We start from the raw sequence: 16,031 nt of genomic DNA, 5'->3' as shown, positions 1-16,031 counted from the left end.
CAGGACTAAATCCGGTCTAAAAGGATTCATTATGGAGGATAAATGACCAAATTAGAACATCTAAAGAAATGATCTCGCTCAAAGAAACTGCAAAACAATGTAAAAACTAACATTTAAATCAGGGGTAGGCAGGTTTGCTTGGTGGGGGGACGATTTCCTTCTTTTTAAAAAGACAATAGGCCGAACCTGCCAATTTTAGTCTAAAGTAAAGCACCACTTTCTACAAATGGTATATGATCTAATTGGTGTTCTGTTTCTAAGTTATTTCTCACATTTTTACAGTACTTTAACTCTAAAATATTTAAAGTGTACTCTCTGGCTTGTGTAATAATGTGTCTCTTACTAAATCATTTCGAAGGCCAAAGGTTCTTTGCTGGAGGGCCGGATTTAGCCCCAGGGCCTGACTTTGTATATCCCTGATTAAAATACTGTTCGGTTTCAAAGCACCTCCTGCTATACTTCCAATGGTCTCCACACCCCTGGCTGGAAAACAATAGTCTACCTGCAAATCCACAGGGTAAAAACACGCTAGGCTTAGGAAAACTTGTTGCAATATCAATGTACTGTTGCACGATCAAAAACCCGACTCCAGCAAAGTCCTGTTCTGGACTTTGGTTTGCTTCCTTCATACATTTTCCGCAGAGTCTTGGCCCGTCCACAGCTTTGCACGCAGCACACTCCACTCCAGTACAGTAAAAAAAGCTATGCAGATTGTTGCAGTAAACCTACATCTCCCTTTGGAAAACCCTTTACGCGGCCATATATAGCGAGGTCTGTGTGAGTGTGGGGCAAATTGAATTCCGTCGCATTCAAACAGGCCCACAGTCCAACGCGGGTCCGGTTCTCTCAGAGCCACTCGAACCCTTCAAACCCAAATGAAATCTCCGACATAAGCGTCTGAGCTGTGATTTACAACAATCCCGCGGGGCCACTGAGTAAAACTGAGAAAACATTTCCTTCAGACCCTTTCTTACGCCGCTATGAATCAGCTCTTTTAGCGACCAAGAGAAGAAGAAGGAAAAAAAAGGGGGAAGGCAAACGTCGCACGAGAGAGGTAGGTTCGCAAAAAAAAAAAAAAAGCCATCAGATCGAGTTTTTCCCTCTCGCGTTTTGATTTGCGCTTGATTGAATCGGAGTGAATTGCGCTGCGCTGAAATTGACTGGGAAACAGCGGCGGCTCGGAGAGAGAGACAGGGGGTGATGGAAGTGTGGGAAATATGTATCGGGGGTTTGGAAAGAGGCAGAAGGAATGAGACGACAGATGTTGAGCGCGCGAAACGGAGAACAGCTGATTTACAAGACAATATCTCAGGGAAACGAAGATGAAGAAACCCACTTTGTTATTATAAAGCAACACAATGAGCCCCTTTCTCTCGCAGTTAGACGTTCGGAATGCCAAGAGCTATTTCTGTGACTCTCTTAACCACTTTTATACAGAGAGAGATTGGAATTGTCTCATCTGCTCCACATTCTCTATAAGTGTAATGTTAAACCAATAGAATTTCCACGATGCACAAACACTCTATTTGGAGTTCACACTAAAACATTTCAGACACTCTCTCGTTTTCTCTCCTTTTTTTAAATATTGATTTGGCTATTTTTACTCGGCAGACGTTGTTTGGTTTTGTCAATAACAGTTAAATGTATTTATTCAATTCAATTCTGAACTATATATTGATTACATTTTGCCTCTGGATTTAGCCAATAAAATTGCATTATTTGGGCTGGTAAGAGAAAAGAAGCTACAAGAAATCCCATATACTGAGAAGCATGTGATACATTTTAGGGCTGGACGATACATTTTTGTCACGATCTGATACGGATCACGATACTCAGGGACCGATCCGATGCATATTGTGATACAGCAAGTAATTATGATAAGTAAGTGAACATGCGTAAAAAGTTATGTGTCCAAAGTTTATAAACCAAATGCCATTTGACATTTATTGAACTGGTTTCCAAGTCTTTAACTTTATGCCACTTGTCTATTGTTCTGAATGTGTGGTCCTCTATTGTTCTGAAGTGTGGTCCTGCTGCTCAGAAAGATCCAGCAAAGTTGCAAGTGGTTCCGAACAAGGCTGCGAGACTTGTTCTTGGATGCTCAATGAAAACGAACAGAGCACATGTATTCTACTCTATCATGGCTCAGTCTAAGTCAAAGAATACAAGTCCCATTGAGCACCTTAATATATAACAGCCCATCAGTCAAAATGCCTGTTTTTATATTCAATCAAATTGTCCTGTCAAACTCTGTGCACAATCATAACACTAGAATGGCGTCCAATGGTCATATAAAAAACACATCCTAAAACTAATTTCATGAAGAGAACAATTCTCTATAGATCTATATCCACCTGGAACCGTATTCCTGTTCGAATTTGTGAACTTCAAAACAAGGTATTATATAAGTACGAATGTATCATGAAAATCTATGTACATTTTAAGCCAAATATATACACATATGTTATGATAATTTTTAAAAATACTGTATGACTATGTAAATGCTGTTTGGAATGGACCCAGGAACACCAGCTGACTGTTTATTGCTCTCAGCTAATGGGATCCATATAAATAAACAAATAAACACATTGAAGTGTTAAGACTGACAAGTGCATTTACACAAAACGGAACAAAGTGCTGTGTAGCTATTACTGGAAAACAAAGTGTCAATGATAAAAAAAAAAAAAAGGCTCTTAACACAAGTATTGACACTATTGCGATACTTGATATAGTATTGTTTGGTATTGCCACACACAGGATTGCGCCCCGATCCAACACCATATTTTGTCCCAGCCCTGATAAATATAAGGCATATTTGCACAGGACAGATGATCCCAATAGGTTAAAATGTCGAAATCACGAAACCGTCAAACATTGGATCGCAAAACCGCTGTAAGGCGACTCACAATCGAGCCAGAATTATTGTTTGAATAGTTGTATTACCAAAATATAGGATGCAACTATTTCAGTGATATAATGTCTCCTATGAGCAATGAAATACCCGGTTTATTTGGGCCTTACTGTGGAAAAATCTGGCTAATCCTGTAGTCTCAATTTTTACAAACGTGTTCTAAGCTAGTAGTGGTTGAGCAGTTCACATTTCAATCTCCCGTCAAATGGAAACGTTTTAAAGCATCTCCACTGTAAAACAAAACAAAAAACAGCAAATCTAATCCGCAATCGCGACTATCTTGTTCACGCCGTGCATGCTCCAGACTCGCAGTGAAATCCCTAATCTCCCGTGTTTCGGAATCGTCGTCTCCTCTGATGCGTTTTTAATGGTTTGCGAACAACAATGCCCCATACATCAGACTGCAGAGGTGAGCTCCACTTGTTAGCAGATCAATTTCCTGCTCCCTGGATTTGCTGACGGTAAAGAAAAATATCTATCACACACGGCGGCGGCCAAAGAGGAAGAAGAAGAAGAAGAAGAAGGAGAAGAAGAAGAAAACGAGAGCGGGCTTTAGCATCGCAGCCAGTGGCAGGAGAAGTGGCGTCCGGGCTATATCTCAAAAAGTGCGAGTGTGTGTCCCAATAGGGGGGGAAGGGAAAGAAAGGAACGGTCGGTAATGGCGCTGTGGTGGTGGGACTCGGGGTGGTGGGACCTTCGGGATCTTGCGGGGGGAAAAAAAAGACACCGAGGTTTGGGAGCATTTGTCAAAAATGATCCGGACACACTAGATTTGCCGCGGCGCAGCCTGGATGTACACACTGACAAAGGCAAAGAATGGAAAAAGGCTCAAGTCAACAAGCACAACACGGCGCAATCTTGACTTAAATATTTGCAGACGGAGGACGATAAAAGATGTGCACACACTCTACAAATACGCCTGCTGCCATGGCGAGATATAGCATATTTTTCTTGAGCATTAGCGAGAAAGTTTTGTAGCTTTCTATTTGTTTAGCTACAATTAATGCGGTTTTGGTTTTTATGTTTATTTGCACGGCGATCTCTGATTCAAAATCGCTTCTTATATGGTACCAGAAATACAACACGATGGCCATTTCAATTCCACAACACACAAGGAAATTCCGACATGAATTAATGGTCGAGTTAACAGCAATTAGCTAGTAATAATGGTGGCTAAGAAGGGGATAAAAGGGCTATAATAAAAACTTTAGAAGGAAAGAAAAAATAAAGACATGGTGTCATCATAAAAAAAACTGTCCAATGTTAAGGGTCTTGGACTTTCGGCAAACCTAACTAAACCATTTAGCCATAATAATATATAATTAACACTTGAATGAATGAATGAATAAATGTTTATTCGGACCAGAAACAAAACATAAAAACACAAACTTATATGAACTCAAAATACAACTTGCCATGATTAAGGCAGTTGTGAGCTCTATATTAAATGTGCAGCTCAATACATTTACTTATTAGGACAAACAATTTTGTTTTTGCACATTTTAGATTAGGCTGTCCAAAAAGGAATGGGGGGAAGAAAATGCTTATTTAGTCCCACCCCTTTTATGTACTCCCAGAATCTTGTTCTATGTACTTATTATTATTATTATTATTGAGCACTGTGATCTCAATCCAAGTTGTCAGGGATACAGTGTGAATACTACCTAATAATCGACATCTACTGAACAGCTGAACATGAAAAGTCATATATTTTCTTCAGATACAAACCTAGAGAATATCCATTCTTTATATCGATACTTAAACTGTCTGATATTTGGACATCGTTTGAGGTCTACATGTACATGTAGTTTATTCCATATTTTAGGACCACAAACTGACACACAGAAACTTTTTCTGGATGTCCAGGCATGGGCCATTTTAAATTGATCCAAGCCCCTTAAATTGTATTTTCCCCACTCTTTCAGAAATCAACTGTTGAATTTTTAGAGGTTTTTGAGTTGTACTTAATTCATCATGAACAAACCACCAAACTACTTAACCACTACAGTTAATGTTTAACTCATTATGAATAGTTCTTCACACACTTCACTTTTTCATTGTTAAGTAGTTATTAAGTGTTAACTAATGGTTTGTTCATGATGAATTAAGTGTAAACTCATCATTTATTGAGGTTAAATAAGGCTCAGTTATTATAAAGTGTTCTTTTAAAGCAAACATTGCAAATCTTTTCCCATTTCTAGTAAAAAAAGAAAGAAAATGCAATTTAGACATTTTCAGGTGGTTCATGGTCCGCATTAGTGCTCACATGCGTCCAGGAGTGAGAGTGCGCCTGTCCCGGGAGGTCAAGGGGGTGGTCTCCCATGTGAGGCGACTGCTCATTTCTCAGACGCCCCTCGCCACCCCCCACCGCGGCCTAACCAGGGCCCGTGTAGGGACACAAACCTATTAGGCCTCCCCTTCTCCATTTACAGCTGTCAATAGTACAGCTTGGCCTACAATAATGATCCCCCGGGTCCACAGCCTCCTCCGCAGGGCTGGCATTAGGACCGTCCCGGGAGAGGTTTGGCGAGAAGAGAAGGAGAGAGGAGGGAGAGTGGGGGAGAGAAGGGGACACGGCGAGCTCGGAATCGGCGCTTCTTTAAGGGCGCGCTGGGAGGCAGGATCAAAGCTCGCGACGGGGGGAAGTGTGTCACCGCAGCTATCCCTCAGTCCCAGGCGTTTAACCGGGGGAAGCGCGAGGCGAAGCGCGGGGGGGGGGGGGGGGGGAGGGGTTGCTGCAGACACGCTAAAGAAAACGGAGATGTTCATGTAAAGCGCGAACGGTTAGATGAAAGTGAGCCGCAGTCAGTCGCCGCAGTGTATGGTAATGAGCTAGACATTTACATTATTACGACAGATATACGCGGCGTCTGTGAGGCCAACAGCCAGAGCGACAGCGGGTTCAAGAGCGTCCGGGCCCTTCTGGTGTGTTATGATGATGAAGACTGATACAAAAAATGTTCAGCACACCCTTTATTTTAGTGAAAAAAGGTACACTCAGATTAAGCAGATGTACCTTCATGAATCATGGACCTAAGCTTGTATGAATGCTTCAAAAACGATTGTGTTGTTGTAAGGTAAGGCTGTTTATATAACACATTGAATGAGAGTGATCAATATGGAAGTTTTACCAATAAAAGATCATTGCTTTAAATAGGACTGCAGAGGCATAATTAAAATCTTCCTGAACGCAACCCACCGTCTTCAGAAGAATTTGTACCATGACTTTCTGACTGACATTGTGTCATTTTGTTTGCAGGACTATGAACAAGCCACTTTTCATGCAAACAGGACAGTCCATGGATATAAAAGGTACGATTGGCAATTCATACAATGCCAAATGAATGCCATTTTCTCCAAAAATGTGCATATTCGCCCATGATTTGAGAAATTATACCAGCATTTTTGTGCTTAAATTGAGATTGCATTTACAATTAGTTAATTAATCTAAATTTGCTTGAAATAAAATGTAGTTTCTTCTTTTAGGTGTAAAAGTACTGAATCCAGAGGTAGATTTTTTTTACTTGGCAAGTCAAAATTACTCAAATAAAGGTCCAATGTCCTTAATTCAAAGATTATGTGACGAAGTAGTTTGATGAAGTTTACACATTGACCAAAAATAGTCTGAATTAAAACACCACAGCGTTTTAATGCAGTGCTTATTACATCACGGCCTGCGTTTTGGAATCGCAGGGGTTTTCTTGGTGCATGCGGCACAAACTAAACTGACCTTTTCCGCCTTAACCATAACACAACATTGTCGTGGTTAACACAGTGGTATTGATTATCGAGTGCGAGATCTCAGATGGAGGTATGAATCGTGTTGTGTTGCCGGAAGCCCCGCGCTGTCCCGAGCAGCTCCTGTTTGTTACATAAGTGCATTATTTCTGGAGACGGGATAGGATGGGGGGGGGGGGGGGGGGGGAGAGATTGTACCAAAGAACTCGGGAGCGGCTGAAAGGGGATCCCGGGTAATTCCTCTCCGGGTCTGCCTCCGAAACACGATCATTTTTTCCGTCTGCGACTATCGCCTCGTGTGAAACGCGAAGCGGTCAGAAGTGGAGGAGGAAGAGGAAGGAGGAGGAGGAGGAGACAGGCGGGACACGACCGGGGACCAAGCCACAAAAACCAAATCAATATAAGCGAACAATAAGACGAATGAGAGGGAAGCCATACCAGCAGCGTCGATACTGCTCAATGCACCGCTTTAATTATAGCCGGACCGTGGAGTTTACACTCTGCACGCATTGTTTTGATATCCAATATTAAAGCCTCACTGTGTAACATTCCATCCAATAAACAGAACAAAACGCAAGCTTTACGTTTATTATGGGTGTTTTTACAGGTAATAAAAAACATTGCCTCTCTTTAGACATGACTCGTAGCTTATAACTGGCAGCGGGACGTCATAACTCGTCTCCATGGAGATGATGCTGCTTTGACTCAACTAACACGGATAAAAAGGATAAGCGGATAGTTAGCAAGTCAGCTAGTCCGGGCAACAACCGCTAGCCTGCTCAATGTGTTTTCCCTATAGCCGTTAGCCGTAAGCTATCGTACATTGCAAAAATTATGAGCGATCCAGGCGTTGTCAGCTGTTATCAACACACACGCTTAACCAGGATTCTAATGTTAGCTTCATGCTACATATGCTAACATTCGCAACAAGTGCCATTTTTTGCTTCTACTGATCGATTTGCTGTGAAAAAAAACATCCATATGGAGCCTATTATGGGTTGACTTCATTGAATATGTTCATAGTCCACCAGAAAATGGCGAAAAATAATTAGCCTATTAGCTGTGGGGTTGGCTGCACATCCAGTAGTCACTAAACATGATCTTCTGTTATGTTAACGATAAAGAAACCAAATAAAAAATGTTAGCGCCATGACACGGGCATGCCTCACTGTACCTTAACATAGGAACTAGCTTCTCCGTTCATTTGTGTGGGGAGAGAAGGATCAGTTCAAACTGGTCCACGAAGCCGCATTTGTAGGCACGGCCTCAGATAGCTGCCGGCGTTGCTGTGATTTCCATGTCCAAACATGAGGTTAAAAACTTCCAAGATGCTTTATTTTTGAAAACCCACCGCAGGTATGGTATTGATTTTGCCTTTAGCCGAGCATTAGGAGCACGTTTGTTGATGTTGTACAGCACTTTAGCTTCTCTTGTGACATATAACTATATATCTGCAACCTGGAATATTATGCAGGGTGGCTTCAGGTCAGTAATCTTTCCTCCAAAAAGGTATAAAGGGAAGAAAACATGTGGAAACATAACAATGATATCCAATACGACGGATAGGAGGGAAGTCAGAGGAACAAAGTCAATACAAAGAGTGTGTGTTTAGAGTTGACTAACTATACTGACAACTACCATGACAAGACAGTCACAGCCATTAGCATCTATCTGAATGTTTTCAATCATTACAGTTTAACAGGAATTCTCAAACATCCAGGACAATTCATAAACAAAGTCCACTAAATCGACCCAGCTGGACATTTTGAGATTCGTCCAGTTGCCTTCTACAGGACCAAAGAAAGGACTCTCCAATAGCTACGAAATAAACTGCCATATGAACGTACAGATAAATGTACATTTCCTGGACAAGTATCAGGTGTAAGACCCTATTTTCCGCTTAAAATCAGCAACATTTACGAAAAGACGGTCAGAGAAAATCCCTCAGACGCCCATCCTTTTGACGGACAGCACTGTGCCCCCCCACCAGTGTGTAAATAAATACACTTTTACTTTATTACGGGCCTCCAACTGTGAGCGGCCCGTGAGAGGAGCTGGCCGGCGCTGAAATTTATGGCTCTCCCAATATCCAGCGCCGTAATTCACGTTCGGATTGACGCGGCATGAAGGGAGCGGTGAGATCATCGCGGCGAGAAAGAGGGAATGAGCGAAAGAGAGAGCGAGGGGTGAGAAGTTGGCAAAAAGTTTTAAAGAAGAGGCCTCAACGCTTCGCAGGGAGAGGGTTAGGTGTGTGTTTGTGATACATCAGCTTTGTGGTGTTGTATACAAGGGCAGGCATGACATCAAATTAGAAAAGAGGAAAACATAAAATACTTCAGACTATTCGTAATACAAACTTTGGCAGAGCGTGTGTTAATCGGGGAGTTTGCAAAGTCGCCATCACTAAACGATCTATCAAACTTGGCCTTCTGTCTCTCCGTGTCATTTCTTTGCCCACACCTCCATTGTCTCTCTTCTCTCTCTGACGACTCATTGTTTTCAGACACATTATTATCTAAAGACGTGGGAAAAGGTGGAAATGTCTTTGTGGATTCTGTATTCAGATCTTTGGTCCCCTTAGAAATGACTCTGTGCATAACTTCGAATCATAACAACGCCGCCTAAGAAGTGACTTCCTGTTTCGATCCAGCACGCCAAAATAAAAGCACCGTCTTATTCATTAGTTCAGCAGTTCATTAGTTCAACTTTCTTTTTGCATATCAACTATTAACAGACAAAACACTTAAAATGTGTGTATTTAACTATATTCTTGTAATGTTGCAAGTACCTGCTGAACTAAACAATGAGACGAGCTGCGTGCTTTTATTTTGGAGTACTGGATCGAAACAGGAAGTGACTTCTTGGGCAGCGTTGTTATGATTTGAAGTCGATTTCGGTGCATATTTATGTGGGAAAAACATGACACAAATTTTCATTTTGTTCTATGACTGGTACAAACTTTAAAACCAAATTTCCCGGAATGACTCAGAGCACATATACGTTTGTTAAGTGGCGACGTCACAGCTTTACTTCCGGGTTCGCGGAAACTACAAAAAACTCTTTGATACCACAATCAATATTTCTGAAACTCAACAGAGTTACTGAACATACCTATTTATCAGGCCCATTAGCCAAATATGCTGAAACTACTGCTATAAAAGTAATATTTACCAAAATCGGTGCATCCGGGTTAGCGGAGATAAATGCTAACGCTACGCTAACCCCGGAAATAGTGACTTTAGTAAATAATACTTTTTTAGCAGTAGGTGCGGCATTTTTGGCTAATGAGTCTGAGAAATAAGTAGGTTTAGTAACTCTCCGTTGAGTGTCAGAAATATTGATGGTTGTTTTTAAGAGTTTTTCATGTTTTTTTCTTGCATATTTGCCGGTCTGCTAGGACCTGGAAGTGGAAGTCGTGACGTCACACTTAACAAACATACAGCGTTGTAATTTTAATAGAACACTTTGTTGACAATAGTATGGGGTGTTCACTGTTCATGCAGTAAAACGTGTTTCTGGAACTACAGATGAAAATTTTGCCACGGTGCCTAACTTTGGCATATTTACATGTGGACTTTGAAGGACTCGTGTTAATTCAAATGCGCTTTTCCGTCCTCAAATAAACATTATTTTCTCCCTTTTTTTTCCCTCTTGTATCCCCACACTGTCCTCCCTCTCCGTTCCCGTTCCCTCACTGTAATCAGAGGCACGCACTCCCGCGCCACTCGACGGGGCGCCTCCTTCTCCTTAACCAAAACAAACATTTAGCCCGGATTCACCCACGTCGCAGCCGACTACAAAGAGCATCAAAGAGACAGTTGGGGGGGGGTGGCGTTGGGTTGGGGGGGGTTGTTGTAGGAGACGCGCACCCAAACAGGAACGCGGCGGCGCTGAGGTGCGCTCCGCTAATCTTTTATGTAATAAACTGCTGACTCCCTGCGATACCACGCCGCGACATGCTCGCACATAATAAGCAAAGCTGTTCCCGAGCCCCAATTTAATACAGTGTCTTATTTGAAATGCAAACAAAGTGCGAGGCAAAGAGGGGCTATCACCTCAATCTCTTCCCCCTTCTGTTCGGCTGCTGTCGCTGCCGCACCAGAGAGGGGGGGGGAGAGAGAGAGGGAGAGAGATGATGATGATGATGTGGAAAGAAGAGGAGAAAGATGAGTGAGGCGAGGAGGAGTCAAGAGGGAACGCCTGCCATGTTTATGAAAAAAAATCCTTATTGTGCTTTATCATGCACATGTTTACAGTGCAGGAAACGCTGCAGCACTTTCACCGTGGCAGTGGGAGTGGACGGCGGCTACGATTAAAACGTTTCGGCACGTTTTAAAAGTTTAAACGGTGGAGGATGATTGCTAGCATCGCATCAGTTTGGAAAATCTTCTCACATTCCCCTCTCTAAGACACAACACAAGTGTCACATGATTTGACAGAAAGGTCCACAGTATTTCAAGTCAAGTTTCTCCCAAACCACAGTTCAGACTTTTATTCCAAACCTCGACAGACGTGTTCAAGTTTAGCAGTGCATGTGTCGGACTTGTCTTGATCATTAAAGCTCTTGGACATGGGTAAAATGTGCACGGAAATTGGATCTATGCTGCCAATCTAACTACAATGGGAAAAAAAAGCTGCATTTAGATTCTTCCTGGATTACACCGTCTGCAGCTCGCGTGTGCTTACGAACGAAAAGCATAAAAATAAAAAATAAAAAGCATGTTCCATCACGGCTGCTGTGTGTTGTGAGAGCGCTGTATATCGTTGAGTGAGAGGCTGTGCACACGGGGGAGGGAGGTTTGGACCAGAGAGCGATTCTGAGACCTCTCTCTCTCTCCCTCTCTTTCTTTCCATCCCTCTCCCTTCTGCTGCCGCTGCTGCTCCGGGGCAAGAAGGAATTACCGCAAAGACACGAGGAGAGAGAAAAAAGTAAAAAATGAAAAAAAAAAAAATACGCAGGATGCAAAACAAAAGCTGCCCCTGCACTTTGAGGCAACACGAGATGAGAAGCCTGAGAGGAGACGTGAAGGGGGGGGAGGAGGAAAAAAAACACACTTTGACAATACACACACACACACACACAATGTATAAGGGGAGAGAGGCTTATGAGCGATCGGTAGGATTTGGAAGGATGTACAGAAAGGTAAACACGTCTTGAGAGAGTCCCAATGAAAAAAGACGGTGAGCACTTACTTGCATATAAACTAAACTAAACAACGCATATTCCGCCTCCATCTGGATCGATCCTGCGCGGAACTTCCTAACACTGTGACGAAGACTTCTGCAAACATGTCATCCCGGGGCGTTAATGCTTTTGAACTCTTGCAACACAAAGCTTGAGAACAAATCAAATTGCAAAAAGCTGATGACAACAGCACACAAGAATCTTACGTTCATCTCAATTGGGGGAACGACTGGCAGCCATGCAGTGAGAGACTCTTTTTTTTCCCAAATCCACCACAGAGATCCTGCATTATTCACAAAAAGAAAAAGCTAAAGTATTCTGAAATCAGCACTCATTCAGCGCAGTAGTAAAAAAAAAAACACTTCGACGACGCCACTGTCAGGCAAAGCAGAGCGAGGCCTTGAAGTCGCACCATCGCCGACGACGAGCTCCGAACACACCTCGCAAAGTCTTCGCTAATACTTTCCTGAAATGATAAAGCAAAAAAAAAAAAACTGCCTAAACTACTCATGGAATGTGGCCTGTTCTCCAACAAAAAACCCAAACATGACGTAATTCTCTGCAACGTTAACGCAGACTTCTAGTTAAAGACGATTTCTTCTTCTGTCTTTTTGTTTAAATTCCCCCCCCCGCGTTACGAAGCTCTTTTTTTTTCTTCTTCCTGACAAATTCCACATATCATGAGAGTTTTGTCGAGGCTGCAACACACACACACACACACACACACAAAAAAACACACTCCAGATGGCTGCTGAACGTGATTGGTGGAACGTGTTGCCTGTCAGGGTGTGCAAACTTGTTTAACATTATTGAGAAGGTAAGAGAGAAGTGGGGCAGGAGGGACTCTTTCCTCTTCCTGGACAGTGCAAGGGAAACAAACGACTTTATTTCATGAAACTATCTCCAGAACCATGACATTCTCTCTCTCTCTCTCTCTCGCACGAAGCCGAACAACTCAGCGACAAAAGCCTCGTCGCGTCGCGATGACTCAAAAACTCCTCTCGCCTTTTTTTTTTTTTATGCATCTTAAGTACATCTTCGGCTAAAAGAAATAAATAAATTGCGCCCCTTCTGCCACGAGAGCCTCTGCTGCGATTCAATCCGCGCTTAGAAGAATTAAAGGTATTTCCGCCCCGAGTGAGTGAGAGAGAAAGAAGTAAAGAAAGAAAGAAAGAAAGAGAGAGAAAAATGGCTTCCTAATTAAATAAAACAAGCCCTAAACATGCTTTATGATGTGGGCCATGATTTGTTAGCCATCATCGAGCGGCAACCCGTGATTTATTGCACTAATTTGAGCCGGCGCCGCAGCCAAAAGTGAGATATTTATCGACTAATTCGAACTGCGCAAAAAAGGAGAAGGAGAAGAAGAAGAAAAGTGAACGTCGAGTATGAATCGGGGGTGGGAAAAAAGGAGGCGTGTTTTGATGATTTTTTTTTAGCTTTTCTTTTTTTTGTGTGTGTGTGTGCACCTGCCCGGCTGTCCGAGCGCGGAACGCCGGGCCCCGGACAGATGGGTGGGAGGGAGGGGGGGGGGGCCGAGAGTCATTACTATGATGGGGGGGGGTGTATATGGCATGTAGCTAAATGGGAAGTTTCCATTGCGGGTTCCAGCAGGCCTCTCAACGTTATATATTTTCACCATTTCCACCCCCCCACCTTCTCCGTCTCGCCTGCAATGTTACCGCAACACAAGCTGTGCGGCTTCGCGGGCTCGCTCGGAAAAAAAAGTCCGCCCTATATGGTATAAAACTGAATTAAAAAACAATTATTCACCGATGGGGGGGACGGCTGACTGACGGGCCTGTTGAGGAAGGAGTCACCTTGTTTGGGGAGATTTTGATTTTGAGAAAAAATTGCAGCGTTCACCAAAACAAGCGGGATATCAGTGACAGAATCAATTTTCCAAAAGAGAGAGAAGAGAAGTGAGAGGAAGAGGAGGGTGGGGGTGGTGGTGGGTGGGTGGTGGTGGGGAGGTAAAGCGGAGGAGAAAAAGGGAATCGATGTTCATTTGCAGAGATGTATAATTATTCAAAGTGTTGTCAGCGTGCAGTGATGGCCATTAGAAAGATGAAGGGGAGAGAGGCTCGCCGGGGAAACGGGAACAAATCTCGACCGTAAAAAAAAACCCGGGGTGCTTTTTAGTGTGATGTCAAAGTCGTGAATGAATGAGCCGGGCTTTGCTTGCTCGCTCCCGTGTGCTTCCAGTGTTGCTGACGTTTTCAAAACAACAACGTGGATGTGTGGAAGGTGGGGGGGGGATGAGGAGGTAGAAGAAGAAGAAGAAGCAGCAGAAGAAGAAGAAGAGACGTGGAACGCTCAGAACTATAGCGCGTGCTTTTCGAAAACTGATCGATGCCTCGGGTAATGACACCCTCTGGATCGCCGGGGCTGGCGGTGAAAGGTGGCGTGGATGCTTCAAGGGGGTCAGGTAAGGTAGTAGCCCCAACCCACCCAGAAAAAGTTGGCAAGAGTGCGGCAAAAAAAAAAAAAAAAAAAAGTTGCGTCGGATCTACCTTGGCGAGATCGGAGGAATAAACATGGCGAGCGGCGGAACGCTACGGCCGGCGCGAAGGGACGTCACCGTAATTCATGGCTTTAATTCACTTGGAGTAGCGGTACTGGAGAGGGGGGGGGGGGGGGAGGAGAAGGGGGAGAAAGGCGCGCGGAGGAATTAGGAGAATGGGATTCCCTCCTCCTCCCACCCGCTCTTCCCCTCCACACACACACGCGCGCACCCTCGAATCTTTTCGCGACTTCTCCGTCACAAAAGCGAGGGGGGTCAAGGGTTAAGTCGAACGACAAGCGGAAGACGGAAAAAAAAAAAAAAAAAAAAAATGAAAGGAGTCGCCTGCCTCGCACGTGCCGCTTGTCCGCGGATCGTCAAGGCAAGAAGTGAGCGAAGCGGGAAAGGGGGGAAACAAAATACGCTGGATACGCGAGCGTAAAGGAGGAGGAGGAAGAAGATGCGAGTGAAAAAGAAAGGTTTTTCGGGGGATGAGAATAAGTCCAGTCTTACCTCGGGCAGGTAGAGGAACGCCGGGGGGCACTGGAGCGAGTGGGGCAGCATCCCGGCACTGGAGAGGAGCAGGCAGCCCGAGTTGGCCATGGAGCTCAGCGTGGGATGTCGGGACGCTTTGCGCATTTAAGCAACAAAAAAAAGGGGGGAGATCCTGGTCTGCTTTTTTTGTGTTGTTGTTGGAGGAAGAATAAAAAAAAAGCTCTTTCTCCGGATCTTCCCGCGGTCTCTCTCTTTTTTTCTCTCCCGTTCTCTTCGCGCGTCCACTCGACTCTTTCTTTCTTTCTTTTTTATTATTATAATTTAGTGAAGCGGCGAGGCGAGCTCAGCGCAGACAATGTGCATGTTCCGGCTTCTACACTAACACAGCCACACTATCTCGCTACTCTCTCTCACCACTGCCCCCTCTTTTTCCTCTTCCCAGGGCTTTTCTCGCTTTCTTTTCTCTTTTCTTTTTCCTCTCTCTTATTGGAGCACCACTCGCTGCTATGTACGCTCGCTGTGCGCCGCGGCTGCTGTGTTTACTTTGAGCGTGGATGGAAAAGGCAGCGCGCAGCGTATCGGAGGCAGGGACGGCGGGGAGGAGGAGGAGGAGGAGGAGGAGGAGGAGGAGGTTTCGCGGAGAGAGTGCGGGGTGGAACGGCGCGGATAGGGGGAAAAGGGAGTAGGAGGGGTCGCCAGCGAGCGAGCGAGCAGAGCCGAGCAGTGGCAGCGGTAGCCGGCAGGGGGGTGGGGGAAGGTTAGAGGGGGTGTTATGGTGGGAGGAGAGGAGGGGGGGTGTTGGCGATGGATGGGGCTTGGTCGGTCGGTGGTGATGGTATAGCTGGGAACATTGGGAGAGTGTGTGTACGGGGAGAGGAGGAGAGGAGAAAGGCGAGAGGGAAGGGAGGGGAGGGCGGTTCGCTGATGATGTCCCATGTGGATTCATACATCAAAACACACACACACACACAGGCGGGAGAGACAGTCACATGACCGCAACTAATTCAGCAGCGATTCAAATGGGGCAAAAAGAGAGAACCGAGTGAGGTCTGTACCTGCTATTCTCCTATACGTTTAGCGATTAACTTAGCCAACGCTGCCCTAAAGGCGACTCCGAAGAGACGGAATAGTCCTGGAAATGGGACAAGTCCTGTGATGAGGCGGGACACGGAGGGGCGGACGTGAGAAATGAAAACTTT

The 16,031-nt window shown here is 44.4% G+C and overlaps 1 protein-coding gene across 4 annotated transcripts in view; it reads right to left on the bottom strand.

Moving 5' to 3' along the window:
* LOC306968938 (RNA binding protein fox-1 homolog 3-like) overlaps window positions 1-16,031 on the bottom strand; it is a 1,481,628-nt gene that overhangs the window by 277,715 nt on the left and 1,187,882 nt on the right. Inside the window, exon 1 of one of the 4 annotated variants that reach the window (XM_079564527.1) lies at window positions 14,851-15,486. The exons of the other annotated variants lie outside the window; for them this stretch is intronic. Coding sequence (XP_079420653.1) covers window positions 14,851-14,976 — 126 coding nt within the window. The 5' untranslated portion in view covers window positions 14,977-15,486. Of the gene's footprint in view, window positions 1-14,850; window positions 15,487-16,031 lie in introns of those variants that run through there. 4 annotated transcript variants of the gene reach the window in all.

Source organism: Gobius niger (assembly GCF_951799975.1).
Source record: "Gobius niger genome assembly, chromosome: 10".
NCBI classification, from domain to species: Eukaryota; Metazoa; Chordata; class Actinopteri; order Gobiiformes; family Gobiidae; genus Gobius; species Gobius niger.
This window is presented reverse-complemented; position numbering and strand designations above follow the sequence as displayed.